This window comes from Macaca thibetana, chromosome 12 (assembly GCF_024542745.1).
Source record: "Macaca thibetana thibetana isolate TM-01 chromosome 12, ASM2454274v1, whole genome shotgun sequence".
In the NCBI taxonomy this organism is placed as follows: domain Eukaryota; kingdom Metazoa; phylum Chordata; class Mammalia; order Primates; family Cercopithecidae; genus Macaca; species Macaca thibetana.
In genome coordinates this window covers 80,493,383-80,521,164 of record NC_065589.1, presented here as the reverse complement: position 1 = coordinate 80,521,164, position 27,782 = coordinate 80,493,383, and the positions used below count along the sequence as shown (strand labels likewise).

The following is a 27,782-nucleotide window of genomic DNA, read 5'->3' as shown; positions in this document are numbered from 1 at the left end:
CATCATTTCTTAAGAGTTTAATGAAGCTATTTTAAGACATTAGGAGAGGAAAGAAAATCTCTAGTTGAAATCAAGCACTAGATTATGCTATAAAAAATGGAGTTCAGGTTAGTTACTATAAGAATTCTGTTTTTTTTTTTTTTTTTTTTTTTTTTTTAATTTAAGCCTTACTGAAATACTGCTATTTTAAATAGACATTTGTGGTATATGCATTTTGTGTGTGTGTGTGTGTGTATGGTTTTCCATTACAATGATTACTACATTGTAAATGATTCAGTCTACAGTAAACACAGGAAGCTCCTCACGATTATACATTCATTCTCCTCCTTCAGCAGAAGGCTGTTTGAGCCCCTAACTCCTTCGGAAGGTGAAAAAAGGGAAATGACTATAGCAAAGGCATTGGGAGGGTACCTAAGGAAGGTGAACTTGTAGGAAATTTGGGAGGATGTCAACCAGAGGGCCTGAATCTAAAACATATCTTTCCTTTCTCCTGCCATCCCTCACCTTCCTCCTGCATGTTTCCATCAATAAAAGATTCATTTGAGTTAATGAATTTCTCATTCAAGATGCAAATATATCCCAGTGAGAACAAAACTCTCAGTTTGTCATGCAGCTTTTTACATGAGATACTCTCATCAAATTGGTGGCATTCAGAAAACATGGATTTTTATTATGATGGGACCTGAGGGGATTTATTTTTAAACAAACTCTATTTATAATTTTGTATGTTACCTGAGAACATTGGACCAGTTTATCAGTCATCCATGATATGAAGGGAACATTTTGGAATGGAAAACTGGCCTGGGAGAATGGTCTAGCTTATAGAGAGCAAGAAGTTACAAAAGTGAGGGGGTTAAGGAAAAAGAGGTGTGAAAAAGGAGGATGGTAAAGAGATCGGAGCTGTCTCATGCTACTCTTCCCACAGCTGCCTCTGGGACTTTGCCTCCCCTAGTCACTGGGCTTGAAAATCCCTGTGCTGCTTTTGGTGACTGCCTTGCACACTCACTGATTGAGTCTCCACCCAACTGACATCCTTCTGGCTTCCTTCATGTTTTAATGTCGACATTGCTTCTTTTGGCTCCTCCAGACTGGGTTACGTGCCCCCTTTCTGCTCACAGATGGTCCTGTTTATTACAGTATAAACTTTGTCACACTCCGATTTTTCTCTTATTCTTTCTATCTTTTCCCACTCAACTAGATGGCAGGGATGTGTCAACTACCGTAACCAGAGTTTGTAAAACAGCATCCTTTTCAGATTAGACACTCCATATACATCTGGAGAACAAAAAAAAAAATTATTTGCAGTTTTTCCTTGGAAACGACACTAAACTTTTATTGAATGTCTACAACAAAGAAGATATTATGCCTACTTTACAAATTAGGAATCCAAGACAAGGTAGAATCAAACAATGCAGTCAAGAACATTGTCAGTATTAAATGATAGGGGTGGGAATTTGAATACAAATGACATTTTCTTATCTTCCCATTTGGAAGCTAATTGAAGAAGAGATTCTCAACCTTTTACAATTCAGTTCAGGATGGTCTTATCTAAGACGTTCTATCCAGCACAGTGTCTCCCCATCATTTCCGGACTCTTTCCTCAAAAGGAGAGAGCAAGGGCGGAGTATATAAAAGGAGGAGAAGAATTAACTTTTATGTATCTTATTTGGCTCAGCTGGAACTCAATAAATGTTACATGAATGAATACATGAGGTTGCCACTCCCTCTCATCAAGGAAGTATTATCAGACATCAGAACCTTCTCTTATGAATGCAGAGAATGTACTGTATGCATTAAATAAAATGTGCACTTTATTTAGCTCAATTACCAATTGATGAGTTAGTCTGTTAGGTACTTTGAGAGATATTTTAAGAAGATATTATGATCCTACCTCTCAAGGCATAGTTAAGAAAACGAAATAAACTATACAGACACATATATACACGAGTTATCTATCTATCTATCTATCTATCAATCATCTGTCATCTATCTATTATCAATCTATTATCATCTTCTCTTTCTTCTTTTTCATCATCATCATTATCACCATCTAGTTATCTAGCAAGAAACACAAAGCAATACAGAAATAAATCGCTTAGTTGTGTAAAAATAAACTAAGTGCTCTTTGAGTTTAAGGATGGGATAGGCCAGTGCAAGCTCGGAAGCCTATTAAATTTACCTGGGGATGATTTGAATCTCAGAAATGAGAAGGCTTTGATATATAGAGAAGAGGATGGCAATATGTCTAGTCTAGGAATCGCTGCAAGCGAATTTCCAACGCTTGTCATGAGTAGGACAAGGGGAGTTAAAAGAAGACTGACCAGAGCAGATGTGATGTGCTGATGAGGAGTGAGAATACAGTGATAGGGAAGAGGGAAAGCACAAGTAGTGAAAGAGCACTTTGGGGTGAGGAGGAAATACCAAAATGTCTTCTGTGGGGTTTGCGTGTGTGTGTGTGTATGTGTGTATGTGCTTGTTTTCCAGGAAGATAAACAGTGGATTCCAAAGGATATATTAAAGCGAATTCACGGGGGTGACAGTGCAATAAAAGAATTAACCTATTACAATATAAAAGTTTTCTCTCTAAGATTTGGGAATAGCTGTTGCAAACAATGCCAGTACTTTAAAACAGCTATATTAAGTTTACTGGTTCAACCACAGTCAAGGTATGTGTCAGGTCACTCAGGTTAAGCATTAAGCCAAAGCAAGAGAAGAAAATGATATTATTCATGTCTGCTGCTTCCTACAGCTATAGAACCTTGGGAAATTGAAAATGTTCCAGAAGCAGGTTCTTCAAATCTTCATAGATTAATCAAAATCTTTCCATCTTTTTCTGGATAGCTATACCAAGAAAAAAAGGTTCATATAAAACTGAAAGTGTATTCTTAATATTTTCTGGAGCATAAACTGAATGTCAACTGAATATAATTATATGGCAGCTATTAGCAACCTACTTTTTACCTGCTGTAACTGAAAATTCTTGGAACTATTATGCACCAGTAATTACGTTCTGGATTTATTCTCAAAAAGGAGAATGGGAATGAAGAAGGACCCCTATTAATAAGGAATTAACTCCTCATAAGCTAAAGAAATAAAAGTGGAATGCAGGTTAAACAGCAAAGTATATCCCCAATTTTAACATACTCTAAAACTTCATTTTTGAATTTCATAAATTTCTAAATAGGTAATTTAATATTCCACATGGTTGGGAAACAGAGGCGCATATATTAAAATAATGCAAAGGAAATACTTTTAAAATCTTACCTTAGACCGATTATTCCAGTATTTATCATTATAATCCCTTCAGGATCATGTAGAATGAAGTGGGTTAATAATGGGCTATACTAACAAAATCAAGTTTCAGGCCATTTCCTCCATCCATGGGACATGTATTTTCATATTTTGCTACATGGTCTTTTGAAACAGATTTCAATTTCACATAGAATGGAAGAGGGATTCTGCAGTGTGGAATTACCATTATTGGCAACATTTAGAAATCCTAATTTTCAATGATAAAAATAATTTCCTAAGTAACAGAAGTTCACTGTATTCTTTATTTTTTTTAATATTCTTGAATATTGTGTTTCTTCTTGACAATATCAATTCTACATTTGAACCTGTTGGCACAAAAGTAGCATCAGATTCTTTTTTTGCTGGGGATATTTTCAGAACTAATGAGTAATAACCCTCTAAATTTTCATTACTGTGTTAAAAAATTATTTGCTTTCCTATGACGTTAATTTTCTTGAGTCAGGTAGTTGAATTTTCATCTTCCAAAAATATCTTGTTCAACTACTTGGTTTTAACTAGTTATGAAAACTCACGTCTGCTAGCAACGCTGTATTTCTTAAAGCATTTATCTTGTAAAGAAGAGGATTGAGACTAGGAGTCAGGCTACAAAGCTGTTGAAATTTCAGCAGTCAGCCACCTTAGGTGAAAAAACAGAGCATACGGGGATTAAAATGGCCTTGCTTTCAAATGGAAGTGCCGAGTGGAAAGAGCACTGGAGTCAGAGTCCAGAAATTAGGTGTGCAGTTTACTATTTATAGGACTCTGGAAAGTTCACTTAACTCAAAATTACTATGAAAATAAAAACTTGGATGACTATAATCAGTGAAAATATATAAGCAGTTTTGATATTGGGAAGCTCAGAATAAATAGTAGAACTAGACCAAATTTATTGAGAGTGTCTGACCTAAACAAATCGAGTCTTTCAACACACGCACACACACACACACACACACACACACACACACACACACACACACACACACACACAGTCTTAACAGAAAGCCAATACATAAAGCGATGTAGAATGAAGCAGGTCCTGTTGAATCTGGGGAAGTGTATAGCTCTTGATGCTCTGTCTCCTTGGTCCCCATTCTTCTTTCCAGCATCCTATATGCTAAGGAGCACAAGTTTCAAAGCTATTCAAACTATTGCTTTAAAACAGTTTCATATGCTGTTGAGGAAGTTTCCTCCAAAGTTGCTACAATAATAATGTGGTGAAGAAACTGCAACTGTCAGGATGCATCCTAACTTATTCATACAATGTGCAACAATTCATTTTTGGCAGTTAAACATGTACGGGAGATCATTACACTGTGCTATAGTTTGGATATTTGTCCCCCTAAAACTCATTTTGAAATCTGATCCCCAGTGTTAATGGGAGGTGTCTGCGTCATGGGGGCAGATCCCTCATGAATGGCTTGGTGCCAACCTCCTGGTAATGAGTGGATTATTGCTCTATTCGTTCCCATGAGAGCTGATTGTTAAAAAGATCCTGGCATCTCCCCTGTGTCTCTCTTGCTTCCTCTCTCACCATGTGATCTCTGTGCAAGCTGGCTCCTCTTTGCCTTCCATCACGAGTGGAAGCAGCCTGAGGCCCTCACCAGATGCAGATGCCCAATCTTGAACTTTCCAGCCATCCAGAATCATGAGTGAATAAATTTTTTTAAATAAATTACCCAGCCTCAGTATTCCTTTAGAGCAACACAAAACAGATTAAGACACATGAAAAGAAAACAGGAACTAAGGAATCTATGTCTCTGTTGTTTTCTTTGATTTTAAACAAACAAATAAAGAAACAAAAAAGTTTAAATATTTAGAATGGAACAAAGTTACCTCAAAGGTGAGATTCCTTCAACTTTTCTTCATGCCAATTTTTTCCCCTCTCTACCTTAGTGATCTATAGTAGTTTGCTTTCAAAATGCAAACAAATGTGGGGGAAACTACATGAGAAACATATTCAAAATCTTAAAATTACTAATCAGAAGTCCAAGCTGAGGGGTTATTTTAATTCCTTATTGATATCTAAATATAAAAATGTGATAATAATCTTTCTCTTTTTAATATTCGTTAGATTTATGTCTTAGTTTTTACTTGCTTTCAAGTAATAGGTTATGTAAAGTGGAAAGAAGTAATACTCGTTTTTTAAAAAATACTTTTGCTTCAGGTAACTTTATACTGAACTCTCATACTTGCAGTGTCCAGTTGCTAAAATTAAAGGAAACTCTATGCATGAGAAACTCTTCATTCATTTCTATAGAAGGAAATATAGGAAGGGAAGAGAAGTCTTTCTTTATTGAAAACACAAAGTGAGTTGATAGAATCTGAAGGTGGTAAGAAAAAGGGAGAGAGAATGTATGAGAACTAATACAGCAATCAATTTTAGCAGTAATGTAGGTGCCTGCAGGTAGGAAAATTTAAGGGCCTGAAATCATTATTTTCTAATACAAACCCATGAATAATGGATATAGCTATGGGCATAATTTACAAATGACAGCTTATCACCCCGAAACAGGATTGTACAACTCAACTGACAGCTGCCAGTCAACCAGGAAAGAGCAGTATAGAGCAATATTTTTCTCTATTACATCCTTTTTTTCCCTTTTGACTCAACTCACTCAATCTCACTGAACTTTATTTCCTTGACCTGAAAATTAAGACTGTGTTCCTGATAATGGCATGGAAATTTGTCAGCTTGACTCTTCACTTCAAATGTAAAAAGGGTCAATAGGAAGCAGGAAGTAGACCTGGTTGCAGACCATTTTGTGATATTTTTCCTGCCACATCAGAAAAGAACTGGAAGAGCAACAGAAAAGAGAGGAGCCAAGAAAGTGTGAAAAAGACCATGGTTATATCCTGGTTCTCCTCACACCATAGGCCACTTCACCTCTGCTTAGGCCATTAAAGCGACATCCTTACTACCAACAACCTCCGCTCATTAGGATGAGGGGGTAGAAAAGGAAGGCTCTCCATTTTCAATTCTTTGGACTATAAATGTGGTAGGGGATCAGCTTTAACTACAGTCCCTCCCAGCAGGGAGATTTGGGTTCTTTAATTCTTTTCTCCATTACTCTGCAGCCCACACGTTTCCCTTTCTAGCTAAATGATTTTTAAAAGATAGGCTTCAAAACACAGGTGGACTTGGAACAGGTATATTTAAAGTAGAAAAAGAAATATACGTGGTATTTCTTTAGTTCCTCTAAGCTAAGTTCTATATTTGGGACATGGTTGAAAAAGAAACCTATGTGGGCTTCATTAAAACAAGGAGAAAAAAAATGCACTTATTCCTATTATGCACTTATTCCTAATCCAGTCACTATTACACCATGCCTATCTCAAGCTTTTCTTTTAAAGAGTTTTTAAATTTCTAACATATTCATGTTTGAGTTGCCATATAGCCCACAGTTATCTATAAAAATGTATATTCTAAAAAAATCATCTGCATATTAATTCCTCAGGATATCAATGGATGTTTAATATCAACAAACAAACATAATTAAAAATGGGTTCTGTCATGAAAAAAGTTTGAGAAATATTGGTAAATCAATTTTTTATGGATTTATTTAACTAAGGACTTTTTAAAACCGTAAACATGCTAATTTTTCACTTTAATTTCTGGAAGGGATACTATTTGAACTAAGAAAACGTTTCTTCTGGGACATCCTTGGGAGACCCATATTCTGCAGGGAAGATAGTTTAGAGGACTCTAGCCTAGGTAAGTTCTCTTAAAGGGAGCTTCTTTCTTAAAGAACTTTTACAATCATTCAATATGACAGCAGCTGCCCTCTGGTCTCAGTCTCAAGCTTACAGTCCAATGAAAGTAAGCTTGTTTCTCCAGTATGACCGTGTCAATACGAATTCATATGCCTTCACTTTTAACACAAATCTTGTGATTAAAATATCACAAAAACATACATCTAAACTAGTTAATCATTAAGAAATCTACAGAAAGAGCTATAACTTGCGATAACAATCAAAGAAATATAAAACACAAGTCTCTGCTGAATTATCTTTTGAGCTTCTTCAACTACAGAATGAAAAGGTTGTGCTATATTTACATTTCCCAAGTTTGCCTGATCTTAACAGTGTGGCAGAAGAGGTCACAAATGGAATGCAGTTTTTAAAAAATTCAAGATTCTCAGGCTCTACTGATATATTTAATTTTGGTGGGGGGTGAGTGGGGAGGAGGGAGAGGGAGAGTGTGTTCCAGATGATGCCATTGATCAGGAAATCTTGAGAAACCCTGGGGAAGATGATATCTAAGGTTCCTTCGAATTTTAAAATCCTGTGAAGATGAACTGCTTTTTAATGAACTCTTTAGAAACAATTGAGTTTTAGAGGGTTTATTATCTAACTGCATATTTTTCCATTATAAATGAGATCTGCAAAATACAGAGAAATAGAGCTAGAGGCGGAAAATGTATTACCCACAATCTCACCACCCAGATAATCAATGAGACCCTTTATGTTATTTTACCTTTTTATATGGGATTTCTTTCTAAATAAGTTCCCAAGTTGGAATTCACTTCCTAACTCAGGAAATAGCTGTAGTCAATGAAACTTACAAGGCCTTGGGCTGCTTGGATGTGTGAAAATGCCACCTCTACTATGGAATTTTTCCTTGATAAGTGTCTTTTGCCTAATTCTTGCTCTGTGATATATGGAATATGTACTGCTTTAGCTCACTCTCATTAGGCAACCCACCTTGAACTATGTGTTTGTCCCAACCCTCAGGCCAGGAGGGCAAAGGAGCAGAGAAACTCTCTCCCTGTGCTTTTCTGTCACTGGGTCTGACTTTTATCTGAAGGCTCACAACAACTGGGGAAGAAAGACCTGAGCCATCTTGACAACAGGTATCAACAATCTTTCCAGGGTCTCAGTTGCCAAAGCAACCAGGTTATTACCGTGTACTCAAGCCAAGTTAAATTTTACCTCTTCTGACCATTTGTATTTTACTTCTTTACTTTAAGCAGCTACTTTCAACCTGATTTTTTGTCCAACAGAACTTTTAAAGGAGATGATATTTTTTTCTTCCCTTAGCTTTAAAATTTGTGATGTGAGGTGAGCAAAAATCACCTGGTGATCATTGAACAGGGCTTGGATACAAAAACTCCTTATTTGAGGAATTTAGAAAGGAGCAAAGACCACCATCAAACAGGCCATACTGAGGCAAAACTCCTTATCTGGGGAAAATTAGAAGTAATTAGACTTTCCTATTATCAAAAGCAGGCATCTTATTCCAGATTTCTTTCCCTCCTAAAAGCTTACAAGTAACAAAAATTTCTATACATCTCTGGAATGCCATGCTGAAACTCATTTTACAATCCTATGCTCCCACCATAAAGTCCATAAATATCCCTAAAGAAAAATCAGCACTCAGTCCACTCACTGCACTGTTTTGCAGTGTTCTTCCTTTGTAATAAACTTTCCTTTTTCAAACTTATACTATTGCCAGTAATTCTTTTTGCCAACCGATGAGTCAACCACTTCCCAGTGCCGGGGCTCTGACACCTCGCCTGGCATAAGGAACATATAAAACCAAATAGGTACTTATTAACAGAATTACACATAAATACTTCCCCTTCAAGTTATGGTGTTTAGTCAGTTGGCTACCAGGATTTTCATATAGATATATTTATTCATCATCTAGAATACAGAGAAGTATGATTTTTCACACTTAATTACCTAGCTAATTTGGTATTTTAAACTGAAATAACATTTTAATTTAGAATATATGTCATTATGTGATTGTATTGATATGCGTACAGCATTTAGTAAAAATAGAAAACTAATTTGTTGCTTAATTTAAAATTCCACGCTTCTCTTTTCAAGAAACACACACTCTTATTTTATATTTATTATCTACATAGCATATGACATGCTTGCAGTAGTCAATAGCCCATAAAATGTTTTTATTTTTCCTCATCATTGACCAGAATCAGGGGTGTCCAATCTTTGGCTTCTCTAGGCCACATTGAAAGAAGAATAATTGTCTTGGGCCACACACTATATACACTAACACTAATGATAGCTGATGAGCTAAAAAAAAAAAAATGCAAAAAAAATCTCATAATGTTCCAAGAAAGTTTACAAATTTGTTTGGGTCACATTCAAAGCCATTGTGACCCACATGCAGCCCACTGGTTGCATGGACTTGATAATAGAATATGTTTATTCGACCAGAGAAGATTAGAAAACATAATCTAAGATCTCAAAACTCAAAGTCTGTATTTAATCAAAGGCCTTTGAAGACAATGATCTTACTTACATGTTTTTATATCAGCCATAGTACATAATATTTGACTTATATTTAGCAAACAATGACAAATATTGAATAGTTTATAGAATAAACTCAGAATATGGGAAAAACATTGGATAGGAATTTCTGTTTTGCTGAACCAAGCTTGCTGGTATTCTATAAATAACAACAAGATAATGGAAATAAAATTAATGTTATATTAAATTGGAATTGTTCGGAAGCAATTTTGTACTCCTGCATTACATCCCAAATTTAATCTGGAATTTTGTGATTACCACTATTTGGCAATTCAAGATGAATTCAATACAGTTTTATTGAGGTTTATATGATATATAAGTTGGTTTAGATACAAAATGAAGTTTAGGAGAACACGTTAATCACACTCTAGAGGTATGGAAAGAAGTTAGCCAGCTTGCTTTAGGCAGACAGTAAGGGGAGGGTCCCTGGAGAACCTCCAACCCACCCCACAAGTTCTTACACCAGATGTTTTCTGCAGATAAGGGAATTTGCACAGGAAGCTTGCCCAAACATGCCCTCAGTGGCCTAAGGGACCACATGTGCACTAGGGGGATTAGGTGGAGCCACCAGTAATTAGTGCCTTATGCAAACAGGGAACCCACCCCCATCACCTTAGATATATAGAAGCCCTTGTATTCAACTGAAAAGGAAAGCAACCAGGAACCTACTTTCAGGACTTCTCTTTTTGCTAAGAGCTTTCCTTTCACTTAATAAATTCTACTCCACTCACTCTTCAAGCTTCAACATGCCTACTTCTTCCTGGTTGTAAGAGAAGCCAGACCTAACTGAGCTAAGGAGCAAAAAATCCTGTGTCATTTTGGGGGCTCGCCCAGGATGCCTGGAGGGTGAGTAAATGAGACCCAAAACCTTTCACTTCCACTTCTGAGACTTCTAGTACTCAGACTTTTTCTGAAGGCTGATGCAGCACCAAATCTCTGGTGTGCCAATTAAGAATAAATGGCTACAGAGGACAGGATGCTAGATAGGACCCCAACAACACCTCTGCCTATCACTCTCAGGGCTTGGGAATGTTGGCATCATTCCAATTCAGTCTTTTCTATGGCATTTTCTTTCTTTTTTTCAGGGCTGTCATGGTACCTCTTTTTAAATAATTTAAGGGTGTTGCTGCAAACTGCAGAGATATTACTATGTAGAATGAGCATTTGGCCAAGCCATAAGATATACAATTCAGGACAATGTGATTTCTGTCTGTTCTTAGAGGCACGCCCCAGCCCCACCCAATGGCCACAGGTACTTGCTCCCCGCTCCAACCTCCCCTCCCAGCTGGGGTGCATGGCCATGTCTGCCATACACACATGCTGCATCCAGTGACCACGCAGGGCAGGAATAAGCTGCAGTTGCTTCCTGGGTACCAAGGCAATCTCTGGGGCCAAGGCCCGCATGCAGCCTGTTGGCCAGCGTTTTCCACCCTCCGACCCGTCCTGCCATGAACCTGTGGAGCCTTTCCTCCTCTGGCTGAGCCAAGTGGGTGCAAAGATTAAGAGTTTCTCTCCCTGGTGGAGAAACACATTTGCATAGAGCTAAAGGTTTTTCAACCAGGCATTGTCCCCACCCTGCACTTAAACTGCTGTTTTTCTTTTTTCCCATGGTGCCAGGAGTTAACCCACCCCTGTGGATACAGGCAGCTTTTCTATGCAAGAGGTTTTTTTTTTTTTTTCCTTTGAAAGACATTTTACTAGCCCAGGACCCCAATTCACAGGACTCCCTTTCCTCTCCCTTGTTTGAGGGGGACCCAGCTCCACAGCTTTACCTTAGTATGACTGATTCCTGCCAATTAGGCCCCTTTCCATTTCATAGATAGAAGTCATGCTAGTATCCATGACATAGACAAGGTCAAGGGAACTCAAAGGTTACCAACAGCAGGAAGGAGTCTGCATGAGGGTAAATGTGGATAATTCCCACCCACTAGGCCTCCCTATTAACATGGGTGAAAAGCTGCACTGGCATTCATGGGTGGCACCCTGCCAAGGTTGCCAGGACTCGGGGATATAAGGACAGAAGAAAGAATGGGACACCATTATTTCTCTCCCTCACGTAACCCAGGTATTTGCTAGGAAGAGAAAGGAACTAGGGACGCCTTGTTCCCCTCTTTCTAGATAGGTAGCCGTTCATCTTCAGTCTGTACTTCTCTCAAATGCCTCCTGAATCACCGGGATTCCTTTGGGGGAAGAAAAGCCTTCTTTTTCCTCGAACTCTGTCCTCTGTTAGTGGATGGGTAATTGTGTCCTGTACCACAGGACACTTCCCTTAGATGCATTCCCAAACTGGGAAAAGTTAATTTCCCCAAACCTTAAACTGCTTAGCTTAAATGAGTTCAGGGGAAGGGAATCCAGAAGCCTGACATGCCCCGAAAAAGGTAAAAGTTCTTACCAGTCAGACTTCTGGTCTCCCTTTCCCTGTACAAACCAGTTGAATGAATGCTAAAATTACTGCTTATATCCTCTGTAAAGTTTTGATTAATGGAAAAAAGGATTTGTGTCTTGTCTTAAGCTGTAGACAGTCTGGTGTGCTTTGTGTAGTGTGTCTTTCTGTATGGTTCTGTCATACATTCTGGGGTACTTTAGGCTAGAACGTGGGCCTAGGATCCCATAAGACTGCTGTTAAAGCCAACTTGGCAAATTGGTCAGTAACAAACTTTGCTACAGGGCTCCGTCTTGTTTTATGTCCTTGGGAGCTTGACCCTGTAACCATGTGGCAGTACTCTTTTGGTCTCTGCCATTTTAATGGCCACCTGGTCTCAATCCTGGCTTAGGGAATGAGTACTTTCTGGTTAATACCTTTGTGACTTTTACCATTTGCTGATTCTCTTGCCCTCCATGAACAACTTCTAGCTTCCTTTCTTAAATCTTCCTTTCCCTGAGCTACCTATAAACACTCGAGATTTTGTAAAAACTGTTTTCCACCTCTGAAAATACCTTGAACACTCGTGGTTAAGACATAACCTTAGTTGAGGCTTATTGGTTTCACCTGTGAGGTTACTTTTGGCAAAGCTCAAAAGCCAGAAATATTGGCCACTTTGCATGTCTAAAGACAGGTAATAAGGAATTTAAAAGGATTTTCTTAAAGTGCACTCAGTTTAATTAAAAACAGATCTCCAAGCTACTATAGGTATATCTAAAAGGACTCTATGTTTTTCTCTTTTTGGATTTTTTTGGAAAAGGTTTTATTTTTCTCAGTCAACTGAATTACTTTTCTCCGTTTTGTCTTGCCACTCTTAATGCACACGTCAGAGGTCCTAAGATAACTTCTGATGGCCTGGGAAGCCTGGGGAAAAACAGAGAAGGTGCCCCGGACTCCATTTTGGGAAAAAAAAATTTGTTTTCCTCATGGAACCCCAGGAATTAAAAGCAAATAGATCCCTCTCAAAATTTGTTTTTGTCTTCCAGGTATGCCTGCTTTACTGGCCCTAGAAACCACATGTTTTCCTAGCCCTTCTTCTTGGAGAGCTATACCCCAAGGCCAATAATCCAATTAGGAGATAGGCAAATGAAAAATCTTACAACAATTGGATCTTCTTCTGTCTGTATAATCATGTATGTGTTAGATGTGTGATGGTTACATAAAAATAGAGCTCTGATTAATTGACTTAAAGAAAAATAAGCACTTATATAAAATATTTTTTGAAGGAAAAACAAAAGCTATAATGCCTTTTAGTTCATGTGACTTTAATCTTTGAGAAATAAAAGTCTTAAAGATTATCGGTAAAATACAAATGTCTTCAAAATGTAAATATGTGGTCTAAAATATGCAGGTCAGATACTAGGTTTGCTAAATGTTTTAAGGTTATAAGCTGCTTCTTTGGCCTTTGAAAACTGCTCAACTGCTTTACAATTTTTTAAGGCCTAGGGACACACGGAATTAACCACACCCCTAACTATGCCGGAGTCAGACCTTATCTGTGCCTGGTACATAATTAAAATAACTTACCAAGTTTTACACTAAAATTAAAAATTGCTAAGAGTTGCCATCATAACATGTTGTTGAGACTACTGAAAATAGATTTATATGCAAGCTGTGTAAGGAAAGTAAAATGTGTTTTTAGTAAAAGATTATAAGAAGGCATGAGAATGTAAATTTTTGCTTAGGCTTACAGAATAGTTTTGAAATAGAAAAGATAAAGCTCAAGGTTTAAACAAATGGTGGAAGATTTGTAAAAAATAATCGTGCAAAAGAAATTCTGTGTATGAACGTATTAACTAACTTCAAAAAGGTATTATATCGTTTTTCCATAAATTGGGCATTGAAATAAAAGCACAACAAAGTTTTCTTAAGGTATTGATCTGTTCTTTAACAAAGATTTGTAAAGGGTTATAAAAGGTTTACAAGAATCTCACCTCATGGTCAAACTGGTTAAGATGAGATAAAATTATGTTTAAGGTTTCATTTAAAAATTGGGGTTGATATTAATAGCAGACTAATGCAAGTGTAAAATTTGGCTTTCTCTCTCTTGAACAAGATTTTCACGTAATAGTAAAGGACAATGAAATGTTTTTGGCCTTTCCTAAAATTTTTGAGTCGTCATTTTAGGTAAACAAATAACTTAGGGTAATCTGGAATTTTATTTCATAATATTAAGTGGTTTAAACCTTTACCCTGTCTGTTAGGCTTCACAAAATCAAACTTCAGTTTCAAGGTTGTCTTTCCTGACCCCTAACTTTTAGATGCTAGAGAGGGCCCCTGGAGCATCCAAAAGAGAGGTAAACAGGATTACTTGACATTTTTAGTTATTTCCAAAGTGATGTTTAATCTTCTTTAGGTTATATTTTAGTGAACAATAAGTGTATTTGTTCCAAAATTGTGTGGGATATCTAAAATTCTAATGTCTGAGCATATGCTATCAATCATAATAAAGGCTATTATGTTAACCTATCATAAACTACAGAAATACCCAAATTTCTTTGTCAATCATATTTTTGACTGTTACTATCCTGGATATTTTGTCATTCACAGACAATCGTCTCGCTTGATCCTTTCTAAAAAATGGTTAAGATGAGATAGAATTATGTTTAAGGTTTCATTTAAAAATTGGGGTTGATATTAATATTAAAGCCAATTTAAAAGCCTATGTGAAATATAACAATTCTTGCTGTACTTTATGCAGATAATCAAGTCAAGTATAAGACTTAAGTTTATTTTACAAAGAACTCAATCCTATCATGATTTATTTTGACAAAAATGAGGACTGGAGAAAGAAAAATTATGTTTCAAAACTTATCATACACTTGTGATTCAATTCTAATCTCATCAGTTGTTTTCAAGTTTTTGCCAACATTTTAGACTAATTCTGTTTCTTCCTGTTGAACCAACCAGTGATATCCAGTTGCAGCTCAGAAGAAACAAAAGGGATGGGTAATGTAAAAATATGGATCAATATTTTAATTCTGGGCAATTATTTTGCAAATCCTACCCAGGGATAGTAATAAATAGAGTGCCCATAACCTGGAGGTTTTTTTGTTTGGGAAAATAAGACCAAGGGAGTCAACCAAAGTCAAGTCCCATGCACCCAAATCTTAGCAGGGTTAACTATAGCCACCAGTTTATCTGGGCATGTCTGCAATCTCGGGATTGGGGAGCTGTCCTTACCCTCTCGTTTCATTTTGATATATGTCTTCTGATAACCCAAACTGCTTCTTCTCACTAAAAGGCCATTAAACTTCAAATGGCGATGCAAATGAAACCATGCATGGATGTGTCATTCTTCCACGGACCCTTAAACAGACCTCAGGAGGAGCCCTAACTGCCACTTTCCCAAAACAGAACTCCCTGTCAGCAGGAAGCAGTTTAGAATGATGATTGTCTACTTTCCCCAACAGCTGTTGGGGGTCTCCACTCCTGAAGAAGGGAATGAAAGGAGTCAGCTTTCTTTAGGCAGACAGGGAAGTGTCCCCAGAGAACCTCTGACCAGCCCCACAAGTGCTTACACCGGATGTTTTGTGCAGATAAGAGAACTTACACAGTGTGCTTGCTTAAGCATGCCTACAGTGGACTAAGGGCCTGCATGCACACTGTGGGGATGGGGGAAGCCATCTGGAATTCACGCCTTATACAAATATGGAACGCAGCCCTGTCAGCTTAAATATATAGAATCCTTTGTATTCAACTAAAAAGGGGGGAAACCAGAAGCCCGCTTTCAGAACCCCTCTCTCTTTGCTGAGAGCTCTCCTTTTGCTTAAAAAATTCTACTCCACTCATTCTTTGAGTATCTGTGTGCCTACTTCTTCCTGGTCATGAGACAAGAACCCAGACCTAGCTGAGCTAAGAAGCAAAAAATCCTGCATCAGTATTGTGAATTTTGTTTTTAGTAATTTCAAGAGTGAAGAATCAATGAGTCTTTATACAAATAATTGTTGAAAATTTGCCTTTTTGGGGCCGGGCGCGGTGGCTCAAGCCTGTAATCCCAGCACTTTGGGAGGCCGAGACGGACGGATCACGAGGTCAGGAGATTGAGACCATCCTGGCTAACACGGTGAAATCCCGTCTCTACTAAAAAAAATTTTAAAAAATAAATAAATAAATAAGTAAATAAACAGAAAAACACTAGCTGGGCAAGGTGGCAGGCGCCTGTAGTCCCAGCTACTCGGGAGGCTGAGGCAGGAGAATGGCGTAAACCCGGGAGGCGAAGCTTGCAGCGAGCTGAGATACGGCCACTGCACTCCAGCCTAGGTGACAGAGCGAGACTCCGTCTCGGGGGAAAAAAAAAAAAAAAAATTTGCCTTTTTAAGTATAATTTTAAAACCATGAAATTATTATTGAAAAGTAGTGCTATATATAAAACCACTTTTAGTTTGTTGTTGTACCTGAAAGACTTTTCAAATCCTATCATTGAAGAAATTTAGAACTAAATTTATCCAATTTGAAGGAAACTACAGAACATGTTAAGATATTTTGTACTAATATCTATGGCCATACCACCCTGAATACATGTGATCTGATCTGATCTCAGAAATGCAACAAGGTTGGTCCTGGTTAGTACTTGGATGGGAGAAACTTTGTACTCTTAAGCCTGAGATGATAAATAATTTTAAACATTAGCTAATAAGATAAAGTCAATGTTATTTCTTCATTAAAATTTCTTCATTACAAATCAGCCTGCATTCCTAAAGAAGTACTAAATCATAAACACTTGTTTTGGATTTATGACAAAAAATAAGTATAAATTGAGAGACACTGAGTCACAATGAGAGATAATGAACCTGTTCATAACGAACAAAGTTCAATATAAGTAAAAGGCCATAATCCTTCAGCTCTTCTTTAAGTCAGTAACATCAGGGTGGTTTTGCTTTTTCTGTAACTGTGCAGCATACGACCAACAAAACCCCCCATCCCACTATTCTAATTTGAAACCAGCATAAAGTAGATGGTACATAAATTTAAACAAGAGACTGCTGGAAATGAACCTCCATGGCAATGATAGCTTTGTAGGCTTTTTGAAGAGTTAACTAACCATTCAGATTAGGACATTTGGTGTCACAGTCAAATGTTACAAGTATGTCCAACTGCCACTGTAACTCCTGAGGAGATTTAGGGGACAAATGGGGAAACAGAACAGAATCATAAAAAGGATATATTTTAGAGAATGAGAACTTCACTTCTGGAATCAGATTACCTCGGTTTGAAGACTCCGTCCATCATTTACTATGTGACCCAAGCAAGTTGCTTCCTCTCTCTAAGCTTAATTTCTCCTCTATGAAATGCAGATGATAATAATAGCATGATTTCACAGTGCTGTCATATAGATTAAAATTGATAATCCACTAAACCATTTACAACTGAGCCTGGCACATATTAAATGCTCAATCAATGTCAGAAATCATTAAAGTTACCATAATTCTATTTTCATGCCAATAATATACTTACATGAATCCTGCATATTGGGAATCTATTATGGCTCTAAAGTTCTACATAGACTTAAAGATTATATGGCCTTTTTAATATTCAGAAATTTCTTTCTTGTGACCTAAGTTATTTTGTGATTAAATCACAAAATAATTTTCTTGAGTACTTTCCTTGGTAAAGCTACAGGAAAATTATACTTGTGGACTAATAGTAAATTTTTTCTCATCTTCTGTTCCACAGATCAATACCTTCTGGCTTATTAAGGTCCCTTCATACATCTTATTTCCTGATTATCTCAAAATGGGTTTCCACTGAATTCAACAGACATTCCTCTTAAGTAATAAAGGCCAAGTTATAGAACTATTTGGTCATAGTTCGACCAATACTAAGTTTAAAAGAAATGTAAACGATCGTTACTTTCATAATATGGCCTTGTAGCATTATTAAATTAGCATGTGTAAATGCTATATACTGTTATGTAGTGTTTCTCCAAGTAATTTATAATATCTTGAGTATCTATACTAGGTTTTATTACCCACTGCCCAATGTGGACTCTGTGGTGGTGGGGGTGGTGGTGAGGGTGTGCACCTGTGTGTGGTTAATGCTGTTAATTTGAATCCTATTTTCATCTCTGCAATGGGCCACTGCTGTTTGATTCTCCTGCTTTACAGGCTTGCTTCTCCCACTGCATTTTTCTAGTGTGACTGTCAGTCAAGGGGCTATACTTTTTCCTTCACAAGGATGAACACAGGGTCCAAGATGGTCAATAAGAGTCTTCTTTCTCTGGGCATAATATGGACACTGGAAGAAAGAAGGTCCTTCTCCCCAAATTACTAACTGTGAGCATCAGGTGAGACAGGAGAGTCTGAGGAACTTTCTGCTATTAGGTAGGGAGTGCAGTCAACACAGAAGCAAGGGAGAGAATGTCACCAGTTACACAAAAATGTATATAGCCGACCCCAAAGCAGATCTTTCTCTGTACCTTTCAGTAATATGGACCAATAAACTACCCTTCTTCCTTTCATTTTTTGCTTAAAGTGGTTTGAGTTGGATTTCTGTTACTTGCATTCTATCACAGTGTTGACTGATACAGTGGCCAGTAAAGATTTGAAATCCATGGTTCCATCTTCTTAAACTATTGGGATACACTTATACTTCTCCAGGGGGAGTGGTCTAATACAAAACTTGTCAAAGCTGAACATGGCAACAAAATAATACATTTCATCCTAAAAACTGGCACAACATTTGAACTAAACTATCCTCAGGAATAACAAAATCATAGAAGAGTGTAAAAGTGTGGTTCACTTTTATTTAAAAGGGGGCAAATATAGCCAATAATTTGATCTTCAATTGAGAATTGCAATTGCTTGGTAAAAGGAGACCTTACCTTTGTTCTCCACCCAACTTTTCTTACAATTCATTGTTTACTCTCCACCACTCCATTGGAATTTGGTAGAAATGGCCAGCCAAGGGCTTGCCTCCCTGAGATGTACACTACTGCACATAAACCTTTACTGGCTGGACTGTAGTGAAGGAAAAAGAAAAACACATATCTTCTGAGAATTATTTTCTCTTTTCTCCAAATACCTAAAGAAGGTCAGATGAAATATGGCATAATGAAATATGACATGATGCATTCCAGAATACCAATAAGGCCAAAAGAGGTCTATGGATCCAAAATAACAGCAAGAACTGGAGCCTTGCCTAACAAAAGATTTCAGAAGGAAGGCATTTTCTTTGGAGATTTTTGACTGCAGACTTACTCTTGCTTAGTTCCACCCAATACCCTCAGTGGTTCATTTTTGAATCTTTTAAAATGCTACTATGTGTCATGTAATTATATCAGGCACTGGTCATACAAACACCTCATGCTGCATTCATTCTTTGGTACATAGAGATTCCCACATGTGTTTCACTCCAGATTTTTATTCCTTATTTTGGAAACTTCTCACCTTCAAAACACACTTAAGAGTTTATATTCCCCAAACATTATCCCAAACTCCCAATGTAGGTAAGGTTTCCTCTCTCAACACCATCTGCACACACTATGTTTACCCACAGAAAAATACTTTACATCGTACTGTAATGCCAATGAACTGTCCTTGTCTGCCTCCTTCAAGACTCAAAGGCAGAGGTTTGCCTTTTAATTCTGAATCCCCAGCACCTAGCACTGTGTGTGTTTATACATTATATATGGATATACATTATACATTATATATAATATATAGACATACATTATATGTTATATACAACACATATAATATATAATATGTATATTATATACACACATACTATGTTATATATGTATTATATATAGCACATATAATACATAGCATGTATATTATATATACACATATATATTATATATACACATAATATGTAATACCTAATATATAATATATATTATATGTTATATATAATACATATCAATAAATGCTTTTGAATGAATAAACAAATACATGAATGACCAAGGAGTGAATGAATGAATGACCACATAGTCCCTATGGTGAAGAAGGTACTGTAGCTGAGGAGGCAAAAAACTAATTGCCTAATTCTAATTTAACATGTAATAGAGATAAGATCCAAGTGGTGAGACAGAACAACAGGAGCAACGATTATTCTTTTCATCTATGCCTTTTTCTCTTGATGACTGCTCTATTGTTTGTGCACTGTAGAGTGTTTAAAATTTATTGTTGAATAATCTATAAGCAAAATCTTGACTTCTTATGAAGAAAGAAATTCCATACCAATCTATTATGTGAATAAAATAAGAAAGAACATTTGATTAAGAACATACTGCTGGCTGCCTAGAGCAAACATGTTGAAAATTTCCTGACAAAGAGAATTTCCATGCAGGCCTAAAAGAAAACAAAAAGACAAGTAAAGTCTTTTGGTTATTACCAAGTTGTTTTTGGTGAGGAGAGGACAACTGATGCTAAAAGTAGTGAATATGGAAATTTCAAAGATAGCTTCAATTAGGAAAGTTCACAAACACAAAATGAAGTATATAATCCTATAAATGAGTTATTGAGGAGCTCTGCTTTCAAGTGCTTGAATAAAATTCCCAGAGGCTATGCCTGCAGGAGGAATTTCTTGATATTTGATCTCTACATTGTTTGGTTTGACACGTGGACAATTGGAAGGTTTGTCACTAAGAGCTAAAGGGGTCCCCTACAAAGAAGATAAAGTATTCTTACTGATGCCTTTTTTCCCAGTTTCTAGTCTCAGCTTTTATTCAATCCCTTATTTCTAGCAAGGACCATAGCAACTTAAGTATTTTACCTGACTCCAGAATTTCCTTCCATTCATTGTATTTTTTACACTGTAAAAAATAAAGAACTTTTATAAAATATGATCAAATTCTGATCTTCCAGCAGTTTGCCTCTCCAATTGGGGTACTTTGGAGACTGGGATGGGGGGCACTCCACAATTTGTAGGAAGCATAAGAAGCTTTAGGAAAACTCTGGGGCCTTTCTGTGGGCCTCAGATTCACTCAGTGGTAAGTAGTCATCTTAGTCCATTTGGGCTGCTAAAATAAAATGCTCATCAACTGGGTAGCTCACAAACAAGAGAAATGTTTTGTCCACAGTTATGGAGGCTGTGAAGTCCAAGATCAAGTTGCCAGCCCATTTAGTTCCCGGTGAAGGCCTGCTTCCTTTTTCATAAATAATCTCCATCTTTTCGCTGTAACCTCACATTGCAGAAGGGGGCCAAAGAGCTCTCTGGGGCCTCTTTTATAAGGACACTAATCCCATTTATGAGAGCTCCACACTCATGACCTTTTCTCATAGGTCCCACCTCCAAATGCCATCATGCTGGTGATTATGTTTCAACATAGAAATTTTGGTGGGGACACAAACATTGGGTCTATAGCAATATTTTAAAACATTTTAAAATGTTAAAACAAATATTGTTATATTACAAAGTTAAATGTGAAAGTCACAGGGCTTTTAAAGATAAAGTGTGAGACCAAAAAAATGCAAAGCTTCTGATGGAAACTGTTGCATTTTACTCAAACCCCCATGGCACTTAGGTGAAAAGGTAGAAAAGTGTTATTTTGAAGGTAAATTGTCCAGACTAGCCTCTCACCAGCTCAGAAAACCACTTGTTCTAAAAAGTCATATGGACATTAATGCCTTCATAACTTTGTTCTTGTGTTTTTTTTTCTACCTGGAATTCTTATCCCTTCTCTTGGCTAACTCTTCCATTCATTTATGCACTCATTTATTCAGCAAACATTTGATGAATTGCATTCTGCCAGATGTTCTACTAGGCCCTCGTGATGTAGGGATAAAGAGATCCTGCAGAGATGGTGAGGAGAGTTGGGGGATCATAGAAGAAAATTAATAAACATACTAATGGCCTGACATTGCTTTTATGTACTTAGTACTAGGATGGACACTTTCCACATTTCTATTTAATTCTTATATCAACTCTGAGAAGTAAGTTTTACCAGTCCTGAAATTTGCCTTAATGACACACAATAAATGCCACTTGCATTCATGGCCTACAATAAATGGCTAAAATAAAACACAATCCAGTTTGACTCTGATTTATGCTCTTAAAACTTACTGACTACACAGTTTGATGTGATCTTCTAGATCTGGCTTAAGTGTTTAATCCTATCTCTTTTTCTTCCCTGCAAATTCTTCCCTTACAGTACAATAACTTTCTCCCTAATATTCTTTATTACCCTGCATTTCATTATTGATATTTGTATATATGTTTCCTGTGCCACTATCTGAGAAAGCCCCCAGAGCAGGTGCTTCTCAGATCTCTGTGTGTATCACGTAGTCCTGGCACAGTGGATCTGCTGAACATGGCAGCATAGGATGGCCTCTGTGGTGGACCAAGCACATGAAAGACTTGCTGAGATCACACATGGCTACACACAGGCCTTAAGATGTGTTTTGTTCAGCCTAAAAAAAGAGTTCAAAGCATTTTTTAGTTTGTCAACTTTAAGAAATAAAGAGGTTATCTTAAATTCTGCATTTCCAGCTTCTCTTTTAAAATGGAAAGATTTGCAAGCATTCATTAGTTGGTCAAGCATTTCTGCCTAACCACAGTTAGCCAGAGCTGCGTATCAGCTGTCTGCTTTAGAGGGGGCCTGCACTCCACAGTTCGCCACAGTCCCTACTGCCATGCTGTGCTTCTTTGAATTTTATTTCCTTATGCACTTGCAGGAACCTGACCCTAGTATTTCCAACTTTTCTTCCGCATCCTCTTAAGTCTCTTGATTCCTATATATTCATAGAATGGTAGGAATCTATAAATAATAAAACTTTTAAAGTAAAAACAATTGAAAGGAAAATACAAAGCTATCAAAATGATGTCAATACAATGTGCATAACAGTAAACTGTTCATTTACCCATTTTACTAAATATAAGTTAAGTGAAATTCTTAGAACAGAAAGCCTCATTACTACATAAATATTAAAATATATAGGAAAGATGCTCTCAAGAATGGCAAGTATAATTTCACCTCTCAAATAAATATAGACTGCACAGGTCTATTTATAACTTGCTCATGGTCTTTTCATAGCTATTTCAGCTCACACATAAGAGGTTATCTGGAAACAGTACTATAGTGTGGTTTGTAGTGATTACAATCACAGAAAAACTTCATTAATTCAAAAACTTCAATGCTTGGGATAGAGAATGGGGGCAAGCTTGGCTTTATATTATAGAGAGTTTATGCAAAGATTTGCTAAGCAAATATACTGAGTAAATTTTTCGTAAAAGAACCGCTTGCTTGACAAATTTTAGAGTCATGAATTCTCAACAATGTAAGTGCATTGTAAGCAAAAGCTAGGTAGTGCTTAGTTGGTATGTTGATATAATAAGTAGAAATCATTTTTATCTACTCTGTGAAGCAGTACGCCTGCTAGCTTTTTACCCTAGTTCAAGCTGCAGTATTTATTTGAAAACAATAAGATATTGTTCCAATAAAATGTGTTGTTTCACTGACTTTTCATCGTCTCAGACAGCTCTTTTCCCCAAGTTAACTGAACTAGATCCGACTCTATTTAGTAAAGTGCAAAAAGGATACCATAGTTCACAGCAAATCCTAATTAGTCCCCTAAAGCTTCAATAGACACATCCATTATATTAAAAAACCACGTTTTAATAATGTGAGAGTTGGCAGCCAAACAATAAGTGTCCAAACATGATGAATAGCAGGTTAACCACCTCTACGAAAGTAGGAGCTACCATGCCATGTTAGCCCATTTTTGCTTAGTCTTGTAATATATAAAATCCTAATATACAGCTTTATGAATCTGTTATATTAGAGAGTTGCCCAACATCTCAAGATAAATAGGAGTACAGATAAATGTCTTACCTCTACTGGTAGTCATTTATAAGAAAAAGAATATGTTTTAAGGTGCAGAAACAAACCTCTAAAACAGTTGAAATTGATAAGAACACTGTGTCCTACCTGGGTCACTTTCTCTGTCACATTGTGCGTTCGATCTTTAACCTTGGGTGCAATAATGGTTTTGTCTGAAGAAGGAGGAGATGAATTCTTTTTCTCAGTTTTGGCCTCTGAAAAATTCAGAGTGAGCTGTGGAATCTTGTTAATGGTGCTGTATTTGTTGAGGTTTGAATCTGATGTGGATCCCAGGAGGCTTGACTTGATATGATTAAAAGGCCCTAAAAAATAAAAAAGGAAAGTATTTGAAAGAGTAATATAAGAAGATATAGAAGAAAGAGACAGTTCTGAATACCTTGCTAATGATTCATGACCAATATGATCCTGATTTGACTGTGACTAAATGCAGCTAGCTTATACCTTGACACAGGGATTGGGTCACCTTGGGCCACATGGAATGGCATGTGAGTATCTGAGAATAAGACTGGGTTCTAGGTGTGCACTCAGAGAGCAAATGGCAGATTTAGCTGTTAATTAGTTTCTTTCATTAAAAGCTACAATAAAAGAAAAAACTACACTCTCTGTTATTGGTCAAATTCTACCTTTAAAATTTCTTATAAATTTCATTTTGTAATTTGAGGATTATTTAAGAAGGACTTACCTATGGTTAAAGTCATATTGGCCATGAAATTTCCAAATGGATTGTTTGCCCTGCTCCAATTTGTGTTACTCCCCTCTGTGTCACTGAGGAGTGACAAGCCATCTAGGCTCTTCATATGTTTCCACTACCTATATGAGATGCTCCATAGAACTTCTAAAATAGTTAAACCCAGATGAAGGAATTACAGATAAAGCTTCAGAGGGTGAAGGGCCATTTTTGTGTGAATGTGTGTACTCTAATGAAAACTCCAGGATCATATGTGGGATTTTTAGATCCTTTTTTTCCTTTCACTTATGTTTAAGTCTTGACCACTTTCTGAGAAAAAAAAAAAAAAAAGGTGCTATAAAAACCACACAAGCAGAATGCTCTGGCAAACATAACTTACAATAGAAGTGCCACAGCTAGGTAATAGGGCATGTCTGGGGTTGATAGTACCTAGTCACTTCTCGCAATCTTTCCTACAAAGATAACTTGGCAAGGTGGCAAGACTCCTGGTTTCCTTGTTGAGGGAGTAGATTGACCAGCTATATCTTCCTTCGGGATGAATCTGTTATCTGTTGCTTATGGAGAATCAGGAAATTCTCTGAGAAGTATCTTGTGTAATGAGCAATATTACATACACTGTTATTTAGGTCTTAAAAATTAACAACAGAATTTTATAAAAATCGTGAACTCCCTATTTTTGTGCCTCGGAAAGTGGTTAAAACATACAAATTGCATCAATAAACTTGTTAGGCAGCATAGTTGCCTTCTGTTATTTCTTTATCTGTTCAAAATGAAGTGAACCCATTTTTGGGATCAAAATGTACTTTAAGCATCAAGCAAGGTATAAACACTTTAGAATTAGAGTTAAAGATTTTGCATTTGGGACAACAATCAACCAACTCGGGTCAGATATAATACTAAGAAATCAATGCTCATCATTTTGTTCATAGTCACTATGGAGGAAATCACGCTATACTTGTTCATAAAAGTTTAGACTTGTTTATTATAAAAGTGTGAAGTAATCTTAATAAATTTTCATGTATTTAACAAATACTGTGTTTCTTGAGTTGCATTTGTGTTGACTCCCTGATTCTTATCTGTGACAATGACCAAGTCCATCTAGAAGAAAAATGTCATGAGCTCTCCAGGAATTTATTGCCTCGTATGTTCTCATTTGCATATAGAACCTAACTCTCTTTTCTATTTATACAAAGATAGAAATAAGAGTAAATAGTGGCAACAAATTCATCTAGCCTTCAGATAGTTCTCTGACAGAAACTCCATTCTTCAGGTCTTTTTGGAAGTCTCCAGCCTACATCACTATTTTATTGTAATGCATACCAGGATAGTGTTTTCCTTTCTGTAGCATTCTGTAGCTGAGTTCTAGGTTTTATATCTTAATATTTACAATTTGTAAATTATGCCAGGATTTCAGGTTTCTTAGATACTGTCTTTTCCCCAACTCTAATGTCATATTTTCACTCCTTAGTTTATTTAACTAACAAGGATACTATTAAGAGATTACAGATAACAGAACTCAAATATATAGTTAAATTGTATTCAAAACCCGTAAGCTCATCTTTCCACTCTCTTTTTGTGTCATCCTTCTCTATGCTGCATTTTTGTAGCAAACTGTCCACAGAGTTGTTTAAAATTTGGCTAAATTCACGGATCATCGATGTCATCACAGATTCTACAATGTTAATAGAGAGAAAGACACTGTTGATCTACTTTAATTGCCCTTGTGACCAGTTCCAATAAACTCCACTGAACTGGCTACACTTATATAAGCAGGTGATTTCAACTATGGTAGTATTTCACTCTAGGGGAGATTTGTGGCAGCATTTTTTGTCGTCACAATTATGAAAGAATTTCAATGTCACAATTCTCCTTGCCTTAAAGAATTACCTTACCTGCCTCAAGGGCATTCATGCAGGTGAAAAGCCTGTTTATTCATGAATTGAGCCTTAAAACTAACTGTTTCACATATAAACACTGCAATGTGCTTTTTACATGATTTTAATATAAATTGAAATTTCCAGAGCTACAATTTCCATGTAGAGGTAAGAATATATATTGTTTTATTCAGAACTTTGTCAGAAATCGCTCACCATTTTGGATAATTACGCCACTTAGAGCTACACTCCTTGTGGCACTTGAGTGGCCAATAGAAAATTTTAGAGTTTAGATTACAATCTGTGTTTGGATCTGTCATTTGCAAATATGTAAGATAAGAGACTTGAGGGTTCTTTATCAGTGTTGCAACCAAATATTGTTAAATTTTCAGAGAATTACCAAAATCACACTAATAAAAGTTCCTTCAAAAATATTTTATATAAATATCCTCCTATATATTTAAAATGATATGATACTATGAAAAGGAACCTATGTCTTAAAAATGAATCACTTGTAATTATTTATTTGTCTTTGGGTTGCCTATTGGTTTTCAGTCTCATTCTCAAAACTCCCTGCAGATCTACCACAACTTCTCTATAATGTCTCAATTGCCATTTCATTTTCCATTCCATCTTCGGTTTCTCCTTACATAACAAAGCGTGTTTGCAGGGTCTTTTTTTATGTATTAGAGGATGAATGTATGTCCTGACATCTAGTGGGATTTCTTTCTTCTGTGTAATTCACTACTATTGCATTATATCACGGAAAGTATCATTTTGACACTACCATTAAAAGCAAGAGCTAGATCCTTTCTGAGACTACCATACTTCCTTATTTTCCCTTCAGCTTGTATTGATATATCAATCATAATTAAATTTTAGTTACTTCCCATTTTAAAAATTCATGTATAAATAAGTCTGATATAATTCTTGACTCCAATGGTGGTTTTGATTATGCTACCCATCCATACTCCTGCTGACCATTTTATCTGGTACCTGTATGGAATATTTTCTCATGTACTTAATGCTTTTAAAACCAAATTTTCTTCATGTGTCTAATTATTGCATTATGTTTCCTAGTGCAGTTATATTTGAACACTGACATTTTGAAATAAATATTTTATTGTAAAGTGCTTTTCTTTTATTTCTCCTGTGTATTCCAGTTAGGGAATCACATTGATATTTTAGAAATAGGTTAAATTATCTCCGAGTTCAATTTCAGGATAGCAAAATGAGTATAACGAAGTATTTATTGAGACAAGGAGACATAGGATCTGATATGATTGAGAAACTGGTTGATAAAATGTCATACTCAAATTTAGCCTCAGAATTTGCAACTTCATTGCATTCACTATTTTAGCTTCTCTTATTTGCAGGTGGAAAAACCCTCTAAACTCTTACTCTCTTCCAGGTTTGTTTTTTTTTTTCTCTTAGTCTTAAAGAGTTAAT

The 27,782-nt window shown here is 36.5% G+C and overlaps 1 protein-coding gene across 6 annotated transcripts in view; it reads right to left on the bottom strand.

The window, feature by feature from the left end:
- KCNH7 (potassium voltage-gated channel subfamily H member 7) overlaps window positions 1-27,782 on the bottom strand; it is a 475,718-nt gene that overhangs the window by 110,482 nt on the left and 337,454 nt on the right. For all 6 annotated transcript variants that reach the window (XM_050752295.1, XM_050752293.1, XM_050752296.1 and 3 more), the window contains one exon: window positions 23,859-24,073. In XM_050752295.1, coding sequence (XP_050608252.1) covers window positions 23,859-24,073 — 215 coding nt within the window. The remainder of the gene's footprint in view (window positions 1-23,858; window positions 24,074-27,782) is intronic.